This window comes from Entelurus aequoreus, linkage group LG09 (genome assembly GCF_033978785.1).
Source record: "Entelurus aequoreus isolate RoL-2023_Sb linkage group LG09, RoL_Eaeq_v1.1, whole genome shotgun sequence".
Taxonomy (NCBI): domain Eukaryota; kingdom Metazoa; phylum Chordata; class Actinopteri; order Syngnathiformes; family Syngnathidae; genus Entelurus; species Entelurus aequoreus.
The window spans coordinates 1,376,967-1,399,619 of NC_084739.1; the positions used below are offsets into that span (position 1 = coordinate 1,376,967).

The window sequence follows — 22,653 nt, forward strand, 5'->3', positions numbered from 1 at the left end:
TTCAAATGATCACTTCTAAGACAGTCTTGTGAAATCACAATATCCCATTTTAACTAGCTAGCCACTAACATTTAAAAAAAAAAATCATGAATGACTTTGCACCATGTTTGTACAAAAAATAACTCATGTAAAATACAAAAGTCAACTCTCAAATTTGTAAATAAATCACGTCACACTTTGAACTGGACACCAAATCTGTTATCTGTTACTTTCGCAGTTAGTGAAGACCGAGTCTTTCAAATATTTTCTTGGTTTTTCAAATTCTATTTGAGTTTTGTCTCTCTTAGAATTAATAATGTCGAGCAAAGCGAGACCAGCTTGCTAGTAAATAAATACAATTTAACAAATAGAGGCAGCTCACTGGTAAGTGCTGCTATTTGAGCTATTTTTAGAACAGGCCAGCGGGCTACTCATCTGGGGCCGTACTTATCAAGCTTCTTAGAGTGCCATTTTACACTTAAGTCCTGAGAATTTGCGAAATTTAGTCCTACTCTCAAACTTAAGAATAAAAGCTTTTATCAACGTTCTTAAGTCTAAGAATCACTCCTACTCTCACGATATTTAAGAGACCTTCAGAGGTGTCTTAAGTGGTTAGGAGTTGCCAGCAGGGGATGGCACTGAGGCGAGAGAGACGTGCGCGAACATTCAGGGAGCGGAACAATGTCCTGGATTTGTTTGATGACGAGCAGCTGATCAAACGGTATCGTTTAGACAGAGCGGATATTATTTTTGTCACAGATTTAATACTTTTCGATTCCTTGTTGATTTCTGCATGTGCTGCAGTGGGCTAGTATATATAGAGCCACCCACACCAGTTTCAAATGAGTTGCCTAATTAATGAATTGGAAAGAAAATGTTATGACAGTAGCGTATGTGTGTGGCCGTGAGGTGAGTGACGTCAGTGAGTGTGTGGGCGAGAGAACAGAGGGAGCGGTAGCGTGAGTGCCGGCGGGGACTAGTTTGTTTTGTATTATTTTGTAGTTTATTGTCAAAATATACACTCCCATTGTCCACTTAATTATTTCCAACATATTTCTTTATTCTTAGAGAACGGATTCCCTTCCGTGATTGGTCATTTCTATGGACACAGAAATGACGTCACCTAAAATTCCGTTTACGACCCCTGCTCTAATCAATCCCTTTTCTCCACAATTCAGCAATTACTGATAGTTTGTGGTCGCCATGTTCCCAATTTACCACTTTCTACAAAAACAATGCATAATGTGGACAGTTATTATTCTGTAGATAGCTTGTTCATTACACAAACATAAAGCATGATGGACTTCTATTCATTCCTGCCCACCATTAATAAATAATAAGTCATGTCCTCTAAATCTGTATAAATTATATGTGATTTTTTTGCATAATTGCATGTTTTTATGTGACTTGCGTCGGCGGGGGAGGGATTCCACCTTGAATAGCGGTGTCACCCAGACAATAGATGAGTTAATAACCTTCATTTATTAACCTACAGGACAACACAAGCGACATTAATGGGCTGTGACACCGTCTTCACCTTCCTTCTGCTTCCCTGCCAGCTGTGTTGCTATCGCAGCTTTTTCCAATACGCCGGAGCCTCTCGGGCAGAACGCAATTTGTTGCGAGCGCGGATTTATTGGCCTTTCCACACAATATTGTCCGCGGGAAGTAAAGGTAGGGTGAAACTGGCATCGTCCAAAAAAAATGATCTTCAATATGAATGCCAAGTCTTCTATTAGCAGGTGGTTTTGTTGGGGGGAAAAATAAAGCAATTTACACATATTATACTGTTATTTACAATGAACTTATCAGCAATCTAAACATGAGGGTGGTCCCAAAAAGGAGGGATTTCGTCAAATTGACTGGGTGTGGCTTTTAAAAGTGCTCCCCCCCTTCTGGCCAACATATGAAATAACAAGTGTGTGAAATAGATAATAATACAGAAATGACAATGAGCATTATTACACTACAAATGGAGCGATGCAAATACCAATAGAAATAGCACTATTGATAATGAATAATAACAATAATTTACCTCTATTATCAACAGTACAATTGTTTGAAATGCAACAATACATATATGTAATGATAACTTGAGATACACAATAAAGCAGATACATGGAGGGAAGAAAGAGAAGCGAACTGTATTAACCTTGTAGATTGTTATAGTAAAATAGCTTAAGCTTTGTCAGTGTGCCATGTGTTGCCCAGTTTACCCTAGGGTAACAACGTTAATTTATGTTTGATGAAACGTGATTATATGCATGAGTGTATGTATGTATATGTACAAAGTATGTGCATATGTACAGTATGTGTATATGTATGTTTGTATATGTACTTGTATATGTACAGTGTGTGTATATGTATGTATGTATATGTACTTGTATATGTACAGTATGTGTATATGTATGTTTGTATATGTACTTGTATATGTACAGTGTGTGTATATGTATGTATGTATATGTACTTGTATATGTACAGTATGTGTATATGTATGTATGTATATGTACTTGTATATGTACAGTATGTGTATATGTATGTTTGTATATGTACTTGTATATGTACAGTATGTGTATATGTATGTTTGTATATGTACTTGTATATGTACAGTATGTGTATATGTATGTTTGTATATGTACTTGTATATGTACAGTATGTGTATATGTATGTTTGTATATGTACTTGTATATGTACAATATGTGTATATGTATGTTTGTATATGCACTTGTATATGTGCAGTATGTGTATATGTATGTTTGTATATGTACTTGTATATGTGCAGTATGTGTATATTTATGTTTGTATATGTACTTGTTTATGTACAGTATGTGTATATGCATGTTTGTACAGTGAATGTATATGTGTACAGTGAATGTATATGTACATGTATGTGTATATGTATGTTTGTACAGTGAATGTATATGTAAATATGTTTATATGTATGTTTGTACAGTGAATGTATATGTACATGTACTTGTATAAGTACAGTATGTGTATATGTATGTTTGTATATGTACTTTTATATGTACAGTATGTGTATATGTATGTCTGTACAGTGAATGTATATGTAAATATGTGTATATGTATGTTTTTACAGTGAATGTATATGCACATGTATGTGTATATGTATGTTTGTACAGTGAATGTATATATACTTGTATGTGTATATGTATGTTTGTACAGTGCTTTTATATGTATGTGTATATGTATGTTTGTACAGTGAATGTATATATACGTGTATGTGTATATGTATGTTTGTACAGTGCTTGTATATGTATGTGTATATGTATGTTTGTACAGTGAATGTATATGTATGTGTATATGTATGTTTGTACAGTGAATGTATATGTATGTGTATATGTATGTTTGTACAGTGAATGAACACTGTATGTGTGTACAGTGCTTGTATATGTATGTGTATATGTATGTTTGTACAGTGAATGTACACTGTATGTGTGTACAGTGCTTGTATATGTATGTGTATATGTATGTTTGCACAGTGCTTGTATATGTATGTGTATATGTATGTTTGTACAGTGAATGTACACTGTATGTTTGTACAGTGCTTGTATATGTATTTGTATATGTATGTTTGTACAGTGCTTGTATATGTATGTGTATATGTATGTTTGTACAGTGAATATATATGTACATGTATGTGTATATGTATGTTTGTACAGTGTATGTGCGCGTGAATGTATGTACCGTGTGTGTGTACATATTTACTGTATTTGTGTATGTATGTGGGAGCGTAGGTTCCTCTCCCAAACGTATTCCTGGCCACGCCATGTTCTGTATTAGAATGTGAAGAAAGATTCCCCCCTTTGACTTTGAAATGCAAAGTACAAGGTCTTGGATTCAAACCTGTGTTGGAGATGAATATTTGTAAAGTTGTTAAAGGTATGTTTTAATGATGTTCATTGTGCTGCTGGAGGTTATATTATTTACATGGTGCTGGGATATTCATGATTTCAGCCTTTCAAAGGTCCTCTTGGACCACCATTTTCTGACCTCGGTGTTTGTCAGATCCTGGTTTACGGCCCTGAACACAGCATAAGACCCATCGCAACATTCCAGGAGGCATTTGTTTATGTAATGAATAAGGATTATTCAAAATGGACAAGCACAAGGAGAGCACAAGTGCTGGAAGATACAAGCATCCCATCAGTCAGCACATAAGTCCCTGGTTTTCTCTGTGTTTTTATTTGAAAAATTTAGTGGTAGTATCAAACAGAAGGTGCTTTGTATGTTTTTGTTGCGCATAACAACAAACGCCACTTAAAGCAATACGTCAAGTAAAGAAGTAACGGTAATACTTACAATTATATAAAAAATACTGTAAATATAACATTGTTTCATGAATGTGCATGTTACTACTAGAGGTGGGGAGAGTACCCACAAATTGTACTCAAGCTAAGAGAAAACATCCATCCATGTTCTACCGCGTGTCTCTTTTTGTGGAGCCTATCCTAGCTGCACCTTATCACAGAACAGGGTTAGGGTTACGGTTAGGGTTAGCTGGTATAGCTAACCCTAACCCTAACCACATCAAACCAACAAACCTGGAAGCCCAACTGTCACATAAGGCGCTTAGGACGAACAATGAACCCGCACCGAGTGAATGCTGATAAGGGAACATAAAGGGAGCGTGATTAGTGTCAGCAGCAGGTGGGGACACTAATCAATAAACAGAAACCGGTGTGTAAAAGTCAGTGCTCCCAGCAACAGGAAAGTAAGCAAGGAAGAAAAAGATATACAGACTGAACCTATCAAAACTATAACCGACACAAAACAAGACACGTTTGAACGGGTCATGACAGTCTCCAGTTGTTTCTAATTACGGATACAGTTCAGGTAAATAAACGTCCAATTTATTATTCTAAATAGAAAACTGCTGTCTCCCAGACAAGAGTGTTCACGTATGTAGGACAAGACAAACAACACTAATTGTCTCCCCCTCCTGTGATGCTGTGTAACAATGGGTTATTGTTTCAAAACAGCTGTGGAACAACAGTAACAAAAATCAATTGTACTTTAGTCTGTTGATGCTGCAGATCGTATAAATGCTGAGGTCATTACGTGCAATCTGTGGCGTTCTGCTTTTACAGAACAAAAACATCTCTGTTGTTGCAAAATAGCCTGTTTTCATGTGTATTAATTAGCGTTATTGCTGCACGTGGACTCTGTCTAATCCAGACCTGGGCAGCTTTTCAATCAGGCCCGCCGGACATTCCCAAATATTTTGTTTTAGATCTTTAAGATGGAAACTGTAGCTGATGTTTTCTAATGACCGTAAGTCTTGAACTATACAAAGTAGAGATGTCCGATTAATATCGGACTGCCGATATTATCGGCCGATAAATGCTTTAAAATGTAATATCGGATATTATCGGTATCGGTTTCAAAAAAGTAAAAATGAATGAGTTTTTAAAACGCAGCTGTACGGAGCGGTACATATCCGGTAAAACACGGACGTAGTCCGTCCGTCTCCAATATTGTCCACACCTGTCTCCATCTAAACACAGCAGTGCGCTCTTAAACGCACGGTGGGCATACTTGCCAACCCTCCCGATTTTCCCGGGAGACTCCGGAATTTCAGTGCCCCTCCCGAAAATCTCCCAGGGCAACCATTCTCCCGAATTTCTCCCAACCCGGACAACAATATTGGGGGCGTGCCTTAAAGGCACTGCCTTTAGCGTCCTCTACAACCTGTCGTCAGGTCCGCTTTTCCTCCATATAAACAGCGTGCCGGCCCAGTCACATAATATATGCGGCTTTTACACACACACACACGTGAATGCAAGGCATACTTGGTCAACAGCCATACAGGTCACACTGAGGGTGGACGTATAAACAACTTTAACACCGTTACAAATATGCGCCACACTGTGAGCCCACACCAAACAGGAATGACAAACACATCTCGGGAGAACATCCGCACCGTAACACAACATAAACACCACAGAAGAAATACCCAGAACCCCTTGCAGCACTAACTCTTCCGGGACGCTACAATATACATCCCCCGCTACCCCCTAGCCCCCCACTCCTGAACCCCGCCCACCTCAACCTCCTCATGCTCTCTCAGGGAGAGCATGTCCCAAATTCCAAGCTGCTGTTTTGAGGCATGTTAAAGGTACAGTCACAAATGGAAAATAATTAGTACATCACTTCCTTCTCAACATAGGCAGATAATAAATATACACCCAGAATAAATGTAAATAAAAAATAAAAAAGGAAGCTGGTTTGTGAAAGGTGAACTTTTCATGTATCCTATAGCGTCTTTAATTTAGCTATGGAGTCAACCACACCACCCCAAACAGAATAAAACTTCCCAGGTGCCCCCCTAAGATTGAACTTTATTTTCTCCAGATGTAAATAAATCATAAGGTCTTTAATCCATAAGGAGGCTTTGGGGCAAAATGGTGACTTCCACTCCAGCAAAATTCTCCTACGTGCTAATAAGGATGCAAAGGCGATACTATCCTTACATTTTCTCCTTATTTGGGGATCTGATACCGTCCCAAAAATGGCCATTTCTGCACATGGTGTCAGGTTTAAATCCAATGCCTTAGCAAGGTGTTTGAAAATAGTTGTCCAATAGTCCAGCAAATGGGGACAAGACCAAAACATGTGCGTCATGTTTGCAGGTGACATGTGACATCTGTTACAAGTATCCCAAATATTGGGGTATATTTTGGAGAGTTTGGAATTAGTAAAATAAATACGGTGGACAACCTTAAATTGTATTAAATTAAGCCTTGAACAGGATGTACTGTTGTTAATTCGGGTTAAGGCAGAATCCCAATCTCCATCATCTAAAGATCTGCCAAGCTCTTCTTCCCAATTCCCTCTGATTTTATCAAGAGACGTTTTACTAAACTGGGATTTTAAGATGTAGATTTTGGAGATTAGGCCTTTCTGATTTGTGGGAATATCTAAAATTGAGTCAATTAGCGAATTAGGTGGAGTATTAGGGAAAAAGAGACTATTTAATTTAACAAAATTACGAACCTGAAAGTATCGAAATAGGTGAGATTTTGGTAGGTCAAATTTTATACACAGTTCAGTGAAACTAGCGAAGACATCACCAATATATAAGTCCTTTAGCCTGCTAAGGTTTGACTGCTTCCATAGAGAAAACGCTACATCTGTGCTAGGAGGGAGGAAGAGGTGGTTATTATGAATGGGGCTGTGGTTGGATAAGCCCTGCAGGCCGAAAGTATTTCTAAATTGAGACAAGATTCTAAGGGTAGAAATGACGATTGGACTACAAGTAAATTGGGATGGTCGATAAGGTAATTTTGATGTAAGTAGATCCAAGAGAGAGGTAGAACAGGAACTAGCTTCAGATTTACACCAGATTAATTCAGGTTCTTGGATCCAGAGAGTCACTTTGTGTATGTTAGCTGCCCAATAGTAGTATTGTAGATTAGGGAGTGATAAACCACCTACGGACCTATGCCTTTGCAGGAACTCTCTTCTAATCCTGGGAGTCTTGCCTTTCCGTATAAAGGATGAAATTAGTTTGTTTATTATGCAAAAAAAGGAATTGGGTAAAAAGATAGGCAAACATTGAAACAGATACAAAAATCGAGGAAGCACATTCATTTTGACGCAGTTTACCCTGCCAGCAATAGTTATGTGTAAATCTTTCCACCTATCCAAATCTAATTTAAGTTTGTCGATTAGAGGTGGAAAATTGTCCTTGTAGAGAGCTGGTAGCTTGTGACAAATATGTACACCTAAGTACTTGAAGCTGTTCCTAGACATCTTAAATGGGAAATATCCATCAGGGATCTCAAGGGCCAAATTATTCACAGAGAAGCATTCACTCTTAGCGAAATTCAATTTATAGCCAGAGAATGATCCAAAATTGTTTAGCAAATCAATAATCTTTGGAATGGTAGAGATTGGATCAGATATAAACAATAGTAAATCATCCGCGTATAGAGAATGTGTGTGTTCTAGACCGCATCTATGGATTCCTTTACTGATACCGGCCGATTTAAGAGCGATGGACAAGAGTTCGATTGCAGTAACAAATAACAATGGGCTTAGAGGGCACCCCTGCCGTGTACCTCTGCCAAGTGTGAAAAATTGGGATAACATCCATTTGTGCTTACGGCAGCCCTAGGAGAAGAGTATAGAAGTGCTATCCAAGATATATATTTAGACCCAATGTTAAACCTCTTTAAGACCTCCAATAAATATCCCCACTCCACCCTGTCGAAAGCTTTCTCCGCATCCAAAGAGACCACCACTTCTGGCGTCTCCTCGGATGCTGGAGAAAAAATAATGTTAAGAAGGCTACGAATGTTGGAAAAAGAGTGCCGTTTTTTCATAAATCCAGTTTGGTCAGGTGATATGATGTTTGGTAAAATTGATTCAAGGCGAAGGGCCAGTGCTTTAGCTAAAATCTTATAATCAGCGTTTAAGAGAGAGATGGGACGGTAAGAACTACAGTCAGAATCAACTTTGCCCGGTTTTAGTAATAAAGTTATTGACGCTTCTGTGAGAGTTTGAGGCAAGATACCCCGGTCCAGAGAGTCATTGTACATATTTAAAAGGAGAGGAGTCAGTTTATCTGAGAATTTTTTATAAAACTCTATAGGATAGCCATCTGGGCCAGGGGCCTTGCCGCTCTGCATTAGTTTAATTGAATTGACAATTTCCCGGATTACTAAAGGTTGATCCAAAGCGCTCTCTTGAGTAGTAGTTATGGATGGAAATTTCAAGTTATCCAGGAAACGCAACATGATTGTTTTATCAGCAGCGCATTGTGAAGTATATAGTTCAGAGTAGAATGATTTGAAGGTGTCATTAATGACTGAAGGAAGTTCATCTGTGAGGGTTCTGATTTGTCCAATTTGCCGAGATGCTGACTGGCTTTTAATTTGGCGTGATAGATGGCGCCCTGCCTTCTCACCGTGCTCGTACAGGAAGCCACGCGATCGTAAGAGTACTTTTTCAGTTTCTTGTGTTGACAATAAATTATAGTTCATTTGCAGATTTTGTCTATCTTTAACCAGATCAGGGTATGGAGATACTGATAGTTGTCTGTCCAATTCTGTTCTACTTTCCATGAGCTGCTCCTGTTTTTGTCTTCTCAATTTGTTTTGTCTTGCTGAATAAGAAATAATCTCTCCCCGGACTACCACCTTTAATGTCTCCCAAAGTAAAGACGGGGATATGGGAGTAGAGTTGTTGGTGACAAGAAAATCATCTATCACTTTGGAAATTGTTTTGCAGAATCACTTTGTGACTACAATAATAAATATGGCAGTCACAAAAGTAAACATGGTAGGAGTTGAACTTTCACATGCTCTTAATATTCAGTAATTACATTATATATACATATACATAGATAGATATACCGTCCCTCAGACACATGTTTTTCTCTAAATGTGGTCAAAATAATTGTCCAGGCCTGGTCTAATCCATAACGTTATCTTCTCCTGTGTGTTTGGGTTTAGATTCCTGGATGGGAACGTTCTGGAAATCAACAAGGAGTTCCAGCCCTACCTGGGCGAAGGCGGCCGAATCCTGGAGATCCGCTCGCCGGACATCGTGGCGAGCGTGAAGAAGGCCGCCCAAGCCGTGGGCTACACGGAGGGAGCTCTCCTGGCCCTGGCCATCATCATCATCCTCTGCTGCATCCCTGCCATCCTCATCGTCATGGTTACCTACAAGCAGTGAGTACCCCCCCCCCTCCCCCGTGATCACCATTCCAATAGCATCATTTCGGATGAAGCCCTTCTTCTCATTTATTGTGTGTGTGTCGGCGGCGCTCTCATTGGACATGCCGACCGGCCTCATCTCCCGCACGCGCCGGGGAACGCAAATTAATTAAGGCTCGTTTGTAACAAACACCAGCAGTCACTTGTGATCGTCATGATGCGTTTTAATGCCGCTTCATTATGTCAGCTCGACACAAATACGCACAACAAACAGTCTGGCCCGGCTTTTCCTCTTCCGCCTGCACTCCGAGTGTGCACTGCACAAAGAACATTATGACATGTTGGTGATAAAAACCCAACTGAGTTTGTTGATGAGTAATAACCCCGGTGGCAGGCAACAATATTGTGTTACTGCATGCTGTAGCACAGGTGTCAAACCCCTTTTTATTGAGGGCCACTTGTGATATATGGATATAAATGGATTTGCTTCATGATAATAACAATATAATAACAAATGCCTATGCATTTGATTATACATTATACCAGGGGTCACCAACGCGGTGCCCGCGGGCACCAGGTAGCCCGTAAGGACCAGATGAGTAGCCCGCTGGCCTGTTCTAAAAATAGCTCAAGTAGCAGCACTTACCAGTGAGCTGCCTCTATTTTTGGAATTGTATTTATTTACTAGCAAGCTGGTCTCGCTTTGGCCGACATTTTTAATTCTAAGAGAGACAAAACTCAAATAGAATTTGAAAATCCAAGAAAATATTTTAAAGACTTGGTCTTCACTTGTTTAAATAAATTCATAATTTTTTTTACTTTGCTTCTTATAACTTTCAGATAGACAATTTTAGAGAAAAAATACAACCTTAAAAATGATTTTAGGATTTTTAAACACATATACCTTTTAAATTCCTTCCTCTTGTTTCCTGACAATTTAAATCAATGTTCAAGTATTTTTGTTTTTTTTTATTGTAAAGAATATTAAATACATTTTAATTTAATTCTTCATTTTAGCTTCTGTTTTTTCGACGAAGAATATTTGTGAAATATTTCTTCAAACTTATTATGATTAAAATTCAAAAAAATTATTCCGGCAAATCTATAAAATCTGTAGAATCAAATTTAAATCTTATTTCAAAGTATTTTGAATGTTTTTTTAAAAATTTTTGTTCTGGAAAATCTAGAAGAAATAATGATTTGTCTTTGTTAGAAATATAGCTTGGTCCAATTTGTTATATATTCTAACAAAGTGCAGATTGGATTTTAACCTATTTAAAACATGTCATCAAAATTCTAAAATTAATCTTAATCAGGAAAAATTACTAATGATGTTCCATAAATTATTTTTTTAATTTTTTCAAAAAGATTCGAATTAGCTAGTTTTTCTCTTATTTTTTTCGGTTGAATTTTGAATTTTAAAGAGTCGAAATTGAAGATAAACTATGTTTCAAAATTTAATTGTCATTTTTTTCGTGTTTTCTCCTCTTTTAAACCGTTCAATTAAGTGTAAATGTCATTAATTATTAATAATAACATAGAGTTAAAGGTAAATTGAGCAAATTGGCTATTTCTGGCAATTTTTTTTAAGTGTGTATCAAACTGGTAGCCCTTCACATTAATCACTACCCAAGAAGTAGCTCTTGCTTTCAAAAAGGTTGGTGACCCCTGCCTTATACAAACCCCGTTTCCATATGAGTTGGGAAATTGTGTTAGATGTAAATATAAACGGAATACAATGATTTGCAAATCATTTTCAACCCATATTCAATTGAAAAAGACAAGATATTTGATGTTCAAACTCATAAACTTTATTTTTTTTCTTGCAAATAATAATAAACTTAGAATTTCATGGCTGCAACACGTGCCAAAGTAGTTGGGAAAGGGCATGTTCACCACTGTGTTACATGGCCTTTCCTTTTAACAACACTCAGTAAAGGTTTGGGAACTGAGGAGACACATTTTTGAAGCTTCTCAGGTGGAATTATTTCCCATTCTTGCTTGATGTACAGCTTAAGTTGTTCAACAGTCCGGGGGTCTCCCTTCTGCTATTTTAGGTGCCACACATTTTCAATGGGAGACAGGTCTGGACTACAGGCAGGCCAGTCTAGTACCCGCACTCTTTTACTATGAAGCCACGTTGATGTAACACGTGGCTTGGCATTGTCTTGCTGAAATAAGCAGGGGCGTCCACGGTAACGTTGCTTGGATGGCTCCAAAACCTGTATGTACCTTTCAGCGTTAATGGCGCCTTCACAGATGTGTAAGTTACCCATGTCTTGTGCACTAATACACCCCCATACCATCACACATGCTGGCTTTTCCACTTTGCGCCTATAACAATCCGGATGGTTCTTTTCCTCACGACGTCCACAGTTTCCAAAAACAATTTGAAATGTGGTCTCGTCGGACCAAAGAACACTTTTCCACTTCGTATCAGTCCATCTTGGATGAGCTCAGGCCCAGCGAAGCCGACGACGTTTCTGGGTGTTGTTGATAAACGGTTTTCACCTCGCATAGGAGAGTTTTAACTTGCACTTACAGATGTAGCGACCGACTGTAGTTACTGACAGTGGGTTTCTGAAGTGTTCCTGAGCCCATGTGGTGATATCCTTTACACACTGATGTCGCTTGTTGATGCAGTACAGCCTGAGGGATGGAAGGTCACGGGCTTAGCTGCTTACGTGCAGTGATTTCTCCAGATTCTCTGAACCCTTTGATGATATTACGGAGCGTAGATGGTGAAATCCCTAAATTCCTTGCAATAGCTGGTTGAGAAAGGGTTTTCTTAAACTGTTCAACAATTTGCTCAGGCATTTGTCGACAAAGTGGTGACCCTCGCCCCGTCCTTGTTTGTGAATGACTGAGCATTTCATGGAATCTACTTTCATACCCAATCATGGCACCCACCCGTTCCCAATTTGCCTGCTCACCCGTGGGATGTTCCAAATAAGTGTTTGATGAGCATTCCTCAACTTTATCAGTATTTATTGCCACCTTTCCCAACTTCTTTGTCACGTGTTGCTGCCATCAAATTCTAAAGTTAATGATTATTTGCAAAAAAAATAAAAAATGTTTATCAGTTTGAACATCAAATATGTTGTCTTTGTAGCATATTCAACTGAATATGGGTTGAAAATGATTTGCAAATCATTGTATTCCGTTTTTATTTACATCTAACACAATTTTTCAGGTTTTGTATATGAATACATTGCACCCTTCATATAGTTTTGTTTTCTTTGTTGTACAGTACTCTTTTTATTTATTTATTTTTAACTAAATGATGTTATTGCTTCGTTTCACTTGTGTGAATATAATTATTGCATATGCATTTCATAATAATAACTTGAGATATCCAATTAGAGCAAGATAGTCAAAAGGTTTAGGTGCACTATTAAAAAGTGGGTTGCAGGGCTCCATCCATGTAATCCTACTGTAGTTTTCCTCACTTTGAATTGTTAGCTATGCTGCTAAAGAATATTAACTGTGGTCTGTTTTTTGTCTCCCTCTCCTCTCTCTCTCCGCTCTCATGGTCATTACCACCGCCAGGTTCAAAGAGTAAGTAATGACGCCTATGCAAGTTACTTCATCACAGCGGGAGAGGTACACTTTGTCTGGTCTTAATTATTCATTAGCTATGTATACGGGATGTACACATCTGTGTGTAATAGTATATTACCCATTCATCACGCCGGTTACCAGATGAATGTTTCATTATGGCAAAATAGCTTTTTTTTTATCATGCGGGGGAAAGCTCATTAGATTTAAAGGGAAATCCAGCCAGTGTCAACCAGGCTTGCAGATTAGCGTTAATACCCTCTCACTTACTAATGTGATTTTAATATCCAATGTGTTAGCATTTATACTGATAACATTTTCTTGTGGAAATAATGACCGCCTTGGTACGCAGGCGGCAGGCGGAAGTGCGCGAAAACGGCCAGGATTCAGATGGCGTTGCCACCGGGCGGCAAGGCGGCGCCCGCCGGCGCCGGAGGGGCCAACCTGTATGAAGAGCTCGGGGACAGCAGCATGTGAGTCAGCCCTGGCCCCTGGTTTGGAATTCATTACGTGAGATCACCTGTGACAGAGTCGTTTTCACCGAGGGCCACATGGCAGTTATGTTTGGCCCAGTGAATACACCATTTTTCTATGCATTTTATTTGTACATTTTTTTAAACAAAAATATGATAAATTGCAATAATTTCACCCTAAGGGGGCCTAGTCTGGAATAGGGAAAAAAACTCCATGCCATGCACACATAAACATGTTACATTTAATCACGACAACTCGCAACAGAGGTGGGGGGAGTTGGGACCCCTGGAGGTCGACTGCTGCTATAAAGCGCTGCCAGCCGTCCATCACCCCAAAGGGGAATCAAGCGGTGGTGAAAGGGGGAGGTGGGGGGGTGTATATGCCCATTGTCTTGGGTGTGTTGATGCAGTGTCCATAGGCCTGGGGCCGTTCTGCATGCAAGCAAAAGTTCAATTCCAGGTGTCGTTGAGGAGGGAGGGAGGTCAAAAGCGTCCATCATTGAGGAGTCCTCTGGGATGTTTTTAGAACAGCCTGCTCCTGCGTCAAGGCCATTCGAGGGAGTCAAATCGTAGATTCTGATTTTTGTTTTTCCGTGAGCAGACATTACAATGGCTTGTCTGTTCGGAATCAGTCCTATTCATTACGTGAGATCACCTGTGACAGAGTCGTTTTCACTGGGGGCCACATGGCAGTTATGTTTGGCCCAGTGAAAACACCATTTTTCTATGCATTTTATTTGTACTTTTTTTTAAACGAAAATATGATAAATTGCAATAATTTCACCTCAAAATGTAGTGTGGGCTCCTAAAGGGGGCCTAGTCTGGAATAGGGAAAAAAAAACTCCATGCCATGCACACATAAACATGTTACATTTAATCACGACAACTTGCAACAGAGGTGGGGGGAGTTGGAGCCCCTGGAGGTCGACTGCTGCTATAAAGCGCTGCCAGCCGTCCATCACCCTGAAGGGGAATCAAGCGGTGGTGAAGGCTTGGGGAGGGGGGTATATGCCCATTGTCTTGGGTGTGTTGATGCAGTGTCCATAGGCCTGGGGCCGTTCTGCATGCAAGCAAAAGTTCGATTCCAGGTGTCGTTGAGGATGGAGGGAGGTCAAAAGCGTCCATCATTGAGGAGTCCTCGGGGATGTTTTCAGAACAGCCTGCTCCTGCGTCAAGGCCATTCGAGGGAGTCAAATCGTAGATTCTGATTTTTGTTTTTCCGTGAGCAGACATTACAATGGCTTGGCTGTTCGGAATCAGTCCAATTCGTTACGTGAGATCACCTGTGACAGAGTCGTTTTCACCGAGGGCCACATGGCAGTTATGTTTGGCCCAGTGAATACTATTATTACACCATTTTCCTATGCATTTTATTTGTACATTTTTTTAAACAAAAATATGATAAATTGCAATAATTTCACCTCAAAATGTAGTGTGGGCTCCTAAGGGGGCCTAGTCTGGAATAGGGAAAAAAACTCCATGCCATGCACACATAAACATGTTACATGTAATCACGACAACTCGCAACAGAGGTGGGGGGAGTTGGGGCCCCTGGAGGTCGACTGCTGCTATAAAGCGCTGCCAGCCGTCCATCACCCCAAAGGGGAATCAAGCGGTGGTGAAAGGGGGAGGGGGGGGTGTATATGCCCATTGTCTTGGGTGTGTTGATGCAGTGTCCATAGGCCTGGGGCCGTTCTGCATGCAAGCAAAAGTTCGATTCTAGGTGTCGTTGAGGAGGGAGGGAGGTCAAAAGCGTCCATCATTGAGGAGTCCTCTGGGATATTTTCAGAACAGCCTGCTCCTGCGTCAGGGCCATTCGAGGGAGTCAAATCGTAGATTCGGATTTTTGTTTTTCTGTGAGCAGACATTACAATGGCTTGTCTGTTCGGAATCAGTCCAATTCATTACGTGAGATCACCTGTGACAGAGTCGTTTTCACCGAGGGCCACATGGCAGTTATGTTTGGCCCAGTGAATACTATTATTACACCATTTTTCTATGTATTTTATTAGTACATTTTTTTAAACAAAAATATGATAAGTTGCAATAATTTCACCTCAAAATGTAGTGTATATATATTACTGTAAATGGAAAAAAACAGTACTGCTGTTTTTATGGTAACAAAAAAAAGGATAGGATAGGATAGGACTTTATTGTCATTGCAGAAGTACAACAAATCTATGTTTTCAGCACAAACCCGTTCAAGATTAGACAAACAAACAGTGTACAGGGTTACAGAACAGGAAGGCGCCCCGTAAAAGATGGGAACAAGGTAAAACGCTGGGGAAGAAGATGAGTAAAAAAAATACAATCTGGACTGGGCTCCTAAGGGGGCCAGTCTGGAGTGGGAAAAAAAAACCTCCATTCCATGCACACATAAACATGTTACATTTAATCACGACAACTTGCAACAGAGGTGGGGGGAGTTGGGACCCCTGGAGGTCGACTGCTGCTATAAAGCGCTGCCAGCCGTCCATCACCCCGAAGGGGAATCAAGCGGTGGTGAAGGCGTGGGGTGGGGGTAGGGGGGGTGTGTGTGTCTATATGCCCATTGTTTTGGGTGTGTTGATGTAGTGTCCATAGGCCTGGGGCTGTTCCGCATGCAAGCAAAAGTTCGACTCCAGGTGTCGTTGAGGAGGGAGGGAGGTCAAAAGCGTCCATCATTGAGGAGTCCTCGGGGATGTTTTCAGAACAGCCTGCTCCTGCGTCAAGGCCATTCGAGGGAGTCAAATCGTAGATTAGGACTGTTGTTTTTCCGTGAGCAGACATTACAATGGCTTGTCTGTTCTATTCGTCCATGCTGGCCCCCTCATATCCAATGTTTCCCTTTCAAGCTGCTTTTCCATGATGTGATCCATCTTGCGACTCAGTTCAGAATGGTGGTGTTGTGATGGCATCACAACAGTAAAAATGAAATGTGTCCTCTTCACTTTCTCCCATATTACGATGTGGAACATATTAAATACGCACATTTTTGTTTTTGGCAGTGACTTCCTCATCACGCACGGAAAAGCATCCGATTGGCTCTCGTGCATAATTAACCACCACCTCTCTCTCAATGTGATTGGAGATATTCCAAATCTGTTCCACGCATCTACTAGACGAAATTAAATATGATTGGATTTGGTTTCTGTCACCATTATCCTCTCGTATCGAACAGTTACTTGTGTTATCGTCTTAGTCAACATGGCTTTGTTTTGATTAAATGTCATCTTATTTTTTTTCTGCTCAGATGTAAAAAAAAAAACAACAACAAAAGCAAAACCCTAATAAAATAAACACCTTCCATCCCAAGGTGGGCATGGCCGTAACTTTTCTAGTAGAGCTTGATGGCTATCCTTCTATAAAGTTAAAGATAAAGTACCAATGATTGTCACACACACACGAGGTGTGGCGAAATTATTCTCTGCATTTGACCCATCAGCCCCTGGGAGGTGAGGGGAGCAGTGGGCAGAGAGTATGTTTTGGTGGTTTAACCCTCAATTCCTACCCTTGATGCTGATTGCCAAGCATGGAGGTAATGGGTCCCATTTTTATAGTCTTTGGTATAACTCGGCCGGGGTTTGAACTCACGATCTACCGATCTCAGGGCGGACACTCTATCCACTAGGCCACTATCTTTGATTTAGCTGTCCATTTAGCAAGTTAGATTGTTAGCTTCCTTGTTAAATACCTTGAATCAGAGGGAGTACAATAGTACAAAGATATCGTGTCTGGGATTGGTACAAAGTTTCCAGTCATGTCAACAACACTCCTCTGCTCTGCTTTTTTGTTAGCGAGTTTATCGAAAATATCTCTAGGTTTGGTTTTTTTTGCTTGGTGCCTCCTGTGGTTGTTTCATCCTTTGTCTGGAGACTTAAGTCGCATTAGGACACAATCTGTCCTTGTTCGACCACAAAATCAAGAAAGCGCCGCTTGACTCTGCACTTTATGAGCTGGCGCCACTTTCGGTCTGCCAGGCATTACAATGACTGCATAGAGACAGCGACAGATAATGGAAACTCGCGATCTTGGCGCGTCGCCGCTGACTGTCACCATGCGCCTTAGGGCTACATCACCTTTGAGTTACTTCATGTGGCAACCAACACAACCACTTCACGCTTATTGATTTAAATGACATTTCTGGCATCTCTCCCTGGGTCGTCTAACCATCTGTCTGTGTTTTCTGTCCTCGCCATCATTTCTTGTCCTCGTCTTTCTGGATTCAGACTGCAGTAAGTAACCACAGAATGTAGCACTCACAAATCCTTAAATCACAGGAGCCTACGGTCCTATTTTGCTCTTAGTGTAGATATTTTGTTCTTAGTGTAGATTTTAGATGCTTCTGATCAGTACTTCCCCCACGTAGTCTAACGATGTCACCTGTGCCTTGTCCTATCCTCATACCATGCAGAGTCTTAGGCGAGGCCAAGGCTTCATCCAAGCCAATTACCTGCCAGCACATGCCACTTATTCCAAGCTAAACCGCGTTGTTAAGCATGGGTTGCAAAAACGGGGGTCATTGCAAAACGAGATATGTTGAGGTAGTAAAGAACCGTTGACGTGGGCGATACGGTGGACCCCAGGGTGTCAAAGTTATCAGTTCCGGTTAATATTCTAAAATAACTTACGGTTGTGTAAATGCCTCTTTTGGATAAAAGTTTGTATTTACTTGTATTGTACAAAAAAAACCATGAAATAGACTTCGAAAAACACATATTTGGAGGCAAGGGAGGTCGTCTGATATTGCCTAGTTTTATGTAATTTTTGACGCATTGACGTTTTTAGGATAAATTCCAAGAAACAATTTAAGTTCCAAGAGTCCACACAAGGTATTATAATTATTGAATTCCAGTTCCCAGTAGATGATTGGTATTAGATCAACCTAAAAATGTAAAATAATAATAAATAAGATCTCGCACAGTTGTTTTCCAACTTTTTTCATGAACTACCACCTCAGAAAATCTCCAAGTATCACTTAATGACCAACACTGAAATATAGTTTGAGAATCACTGATCTAGCAACAACATTTAGGCTGTTTCCGTAAGGCTTTAGCATATAGTTCAGTGGTTCTTAACCTTGTTGGAGGTACCGAACCCCACCACTTTCATATGGGCATTCCCCGAACCCTTTATCGTGAAAAATAAAAAAAATGTTTTTCAAATTTAAGACAAAGTTATCTGTTTTTTTACTGGTGCACAAAATGAACCGTGCATTACCTTGTTGAAAGAACAAAACCAACACAGTGCATGAACTCACAACAAATTACACACCCGCAAATCAGATGGAAAATTAGAGGGAACATTGTTTGGGGGTATCCATAATACGGTGATAGGGACCGGGTGTGTCTTGACGTCCGCGGCGGAGGCTCCGCCGAACCCCTAGGGTTCGCTCGAACCCAGGTTAAGAACCACTGATATAGTTCATTGTTATGAAAGTTACCTTTGACAATTGCCTTATGTGAAGTAAAAACATATTTTAGTTCTGTAACACAAACAAAATAGGAGTACACTTTTTGTTAAAAACAGATTTGAAGACACGTTAGATCATCTGATTTCAAGTCGACGCACCTCGCCTTACGACATTTCTGACATATTTTCCTTGACGTTTGCTTTGCCTTTTATAAGTACCCTCTGCGGAGTAAATGCTTGTTTTTAGTTCTGTCATAAACATGAATTATTCAATACACTTTGAAAGGTACAGATGTGGAGGCAAGGGACTTCATTTATTACCATGTCGGTCTTGACATCGTACTTTGCCTCGCATTTCGACGTCAAAACATTTGAGTTCCAAGCGTCTCTTTTGCCGTATTATAATTCAACTTTAGGTTCGAGCGCTCAGTTGAAGGATTGGTATGAAAATTTAACGATTTGAAGAATTATTCAAAACCGCTTCTTACATTATTTAGCAACTTCAATAGCATTTGAGTTGTAAACGCTGCTGGTAATTAGTATTAGTAAAATGGTCCCTAGAAACCTTAAAACCAAACTAAGACTTTTTCCATCTCTCTTTTGTTTTAGATCCCTTAGAACCTCACTTTTACTTGTTTTCAAGTCTTTATTTCTTCTTCACATCCACCTTTTCTGGAACAGGGCTAAAAAGTCTGTCATTGAGGAGGCCGACCACCAAAGGAATCTTAGTACCTTTGCCTGTCGCGCATTTGCCGCTCACAGCAACGGGGCGCTGCATGTCAACTTGCCGAAGTCGGAAAGCAACGTGACCTACCTCTCCGACCGCAACCCGCTAACCACACACAACCCTGTCTACAGAGACAACAGTCTTCGAGGAAGCCCTCCTGAAAAACGCTTCTCCTTCTCTATGCCTCACTCCGAATGGCCAGGGTGCGCCTGGACGATGCCGGCTCGCATTCATGCGGAGAGTTACGAGGCACCTCGGAGGCAAGCCCTCATGGACCCGGCTGATTGGGAGGTGCAGATTCTCCGGGCGACCATGAGAGAATCGAAAAGTTCAGAAGTTCTCCCCTTGAGTGGCAGGTCCGAGACAAGACTGTCAGTCCGTGAGCAAGCGAGGCACTTTGAGCAGCAGGCCTTGGTAGAGCGAGCCCTCATGCAGAACACCCAAGGCTCACTATCCCCAATACTTGTCAGGGATCAAGATGGCACTGATGTGCTGGAAGTGACCTCAAATACTCTCCTTTCCATCATGGACTACCCTTCCTCTTTTGGCAGAGACGTACCCCCAAATATCATCATCACCCAGGGAGATGAGTCCTGGCCCGTACCCAGCCAGAGGTCGACTCCCCCTGTCCTTAAGAAATTCGGCTCCAGCATCTCCAACTACATGACAGTGCAGCCATGCCAGATCCACGTGGAGATCATACCAGACCCGCCAGAGAACCCGCCGCCCCCTCTTCCAGAGCGTCAGCCCTCTTCGCCCTCGTCATCCTCCAGCTCCGATCCACCTTCATTTTCACCTTCACCCCCTAACATCCCTAAACTTAACCATCAAGCCTCACCGCCACCTTCCCCTCCCAATGAACCAGTCTTCCCCCCACCTCCTCCGCCCCTCCCCCCCGCCCTCACCCCCTATCAACCAGATCCGCCCGGTCGGCCAGTTTGTCCCGACCTCTTTGCCGCCAGTGTCCTCGCTCCGCCCCGTTTCCGAACGCAAGCTCCACTCTCCCCCCGTCACACCGCGGACCGACAGCGACAGGAAGGAGCTGAGAGGGATCCTCAGAAACCTCCAGAATCTGGCCGACATAGAGCGGTCCGTTGCCAACTTGTACAGCCAAGTGGACAGAAACTGCAAGGTGCCCAGGTTTAAGAAGAAGCCACAAGTGACTGAGTGGTCAGAGGGTGCTAACACGTTGCAAGACTCTGATCTCGGCGGTGAGCGGAGCACGCCAAAGCCCGACACTCCCAGCTCTGCGGTCCAAATCAGCTCAGGCGTGAAGTCTGCTGAAGTCACTGAAAGCGGCGAGGACGTGGTGGACGAGGTGCACAGCTCAAACGCTGCTGAGCTCAGCGAGCTCTCTTCCTCTCAAACCACAGTGTTCTGACTTCCACTCTGTCTTTCTTCTCATTATCCACGTTTTTACATCTGCGTTCTTTGTTTTTCTTCACAGTTTCAGTTTCCTGAATTTTGCACAGCTGGTAGTTTTGCCACATTATGCTTTGGTTTTGATTGTGTAGCTTTCTAAGAGACAGTGTTTTTTTTTCTTTTCTTTTTTACCCGCAATGTTGTCTTGAAAGCCGCCATCTGCCAAAAAGAAAGTGTACTCAGCGTTACTGCATTGACTGTACTATGTGCTTATAGGCCTGCTTTGCATTATAAAAGTGTCGAACCGTCGTGTTGCACTTGTTTCTGTTACTGGCGCTACAGGAGACATAAAAGTTTCCAACGATATTGTCATGTTGCAGGAGAGCTGTAGTCATTGTGTGCTTCGTTGCTTGGATTTACATGACGTCACCTTCGGCTCAATAGATATGCGTGGTGGTCAAGCTAGCTCTGTTCTCAATGGGTACTTCCGTATTTTTCGGAGTATAAGTTGCACCGGAGTATAAGTCGCACCTGCCGAAAATACACAATAAAAAAGGAAAAAACATATATAAGTCGCACTGGAGTATAAGTCGCATTTTTTGGGGAAATGTATTTGATAAAAGCCAACACCAAGAATAGACATTTGAAAGGCAATTTAAAATAAATAAAGAATAGTAAACAACAGGCTGAATAAGTGTACATTATATGAGGCATTAATAACCAACTGAGAAGGTGTCTGGTATGTTAACGTAACATATTATGGTAAGAGTCATTCAAATAACTATAACATATAGAACATGCTATACGTTTACCAAACAATCTGTCACTCCTAATCGCTAAATCCCATGAAATCTTATACGTCTGGTCTCTTACGTGAATGAGATCAATAATATTATTTGATATTTTACGCTAATGTGTTAATAATTTCACACATAAGTCGCTCCTGAGTATAAGTCGCACCCCCGGCCAAACTATGAAAAAAACTGCGACTTATAGTCCGAAAAATACGGTAAGCGCCATTTAGTCTTTCTCGAAGAAAAATGCCCTACCGCGTTTTTTCCGGCTGTAAAAAACGTTCAAGTTGCAAAAAGGACAAACGCGTCTTCAGAGTTCCTCGAGAGGTAATCAAAGACGGAAGAGTGCAAGATTTTACGAAACGGCGACGAGAAACGGGAGCAGAGTCGAAGAACCCACGAGTTTACGGCGTTCACTTCGTTAAAGGTTTGTTTGATATCATTTTAACGTTTATTATTTCCCATTTAAGTATTATCTCAATATTATTTGTGTTTTATCTTGTTTCTGAGTTCTTAAAACACACCCGAGTGTTACGTAAAGCACTAACTCAGTCAGTCTAAATAGCACAATGTTGACATTTATACTTATATTTTGATTAAACAATCATAAATGAATCTTTCAGCACATACACAATGTTGACATCTATAGTTATATTTTGATAAACAATACTAAATTAATCTTTCAGCAC

General features: G+C 40.9%; 2 protein-coding genes across 3 annotated transcripts in view; both read left to right on the forward strand.

Annotated features, from left to right (window-relative positions):
* Nucleotides 1-9,728, forward strand: part of LOC133657826 (protocadherin-15-like) — a 53,862-nt gene extending 44,134 nt beyond the window's left edge. The window contains exon 7 of the mRNA XM_062059607.1: nt 9,456-9,728. Coding sequence (XP_061915591.1) covers nt 9,456-9,678 — 223 coding nt within the window. The 3' untranslated portion in view covers nt 9,679-9,728. The remainder of the gene's footprint in view (nt 1-9,455) is intronic.
* A 3,847-nt stretch (nt 9,729-13,575) lies between these two features.
* Nucleotides 13,576-22,653, forward strand: part of LOC133657052 (serine-rich adhesin for platelets-like) — a 34,736-nt gene continuing 25,658 nt past the window's right edge. For both annotated transcript variants that reach the window (XM_062057937.1, XM_062057938.1), the window contains exon 1: nt 13,576-13,690. In XM_062057937.1, coding sequence (XP_061913921.1) covers nt 13,608-13,690 — 83 coding nt within the window. In that variant the 5' untranslated portion in view covers nt 13,576-13,607. The remainder of the gene's footprint in view (nt 13,691-22,653) is intronic.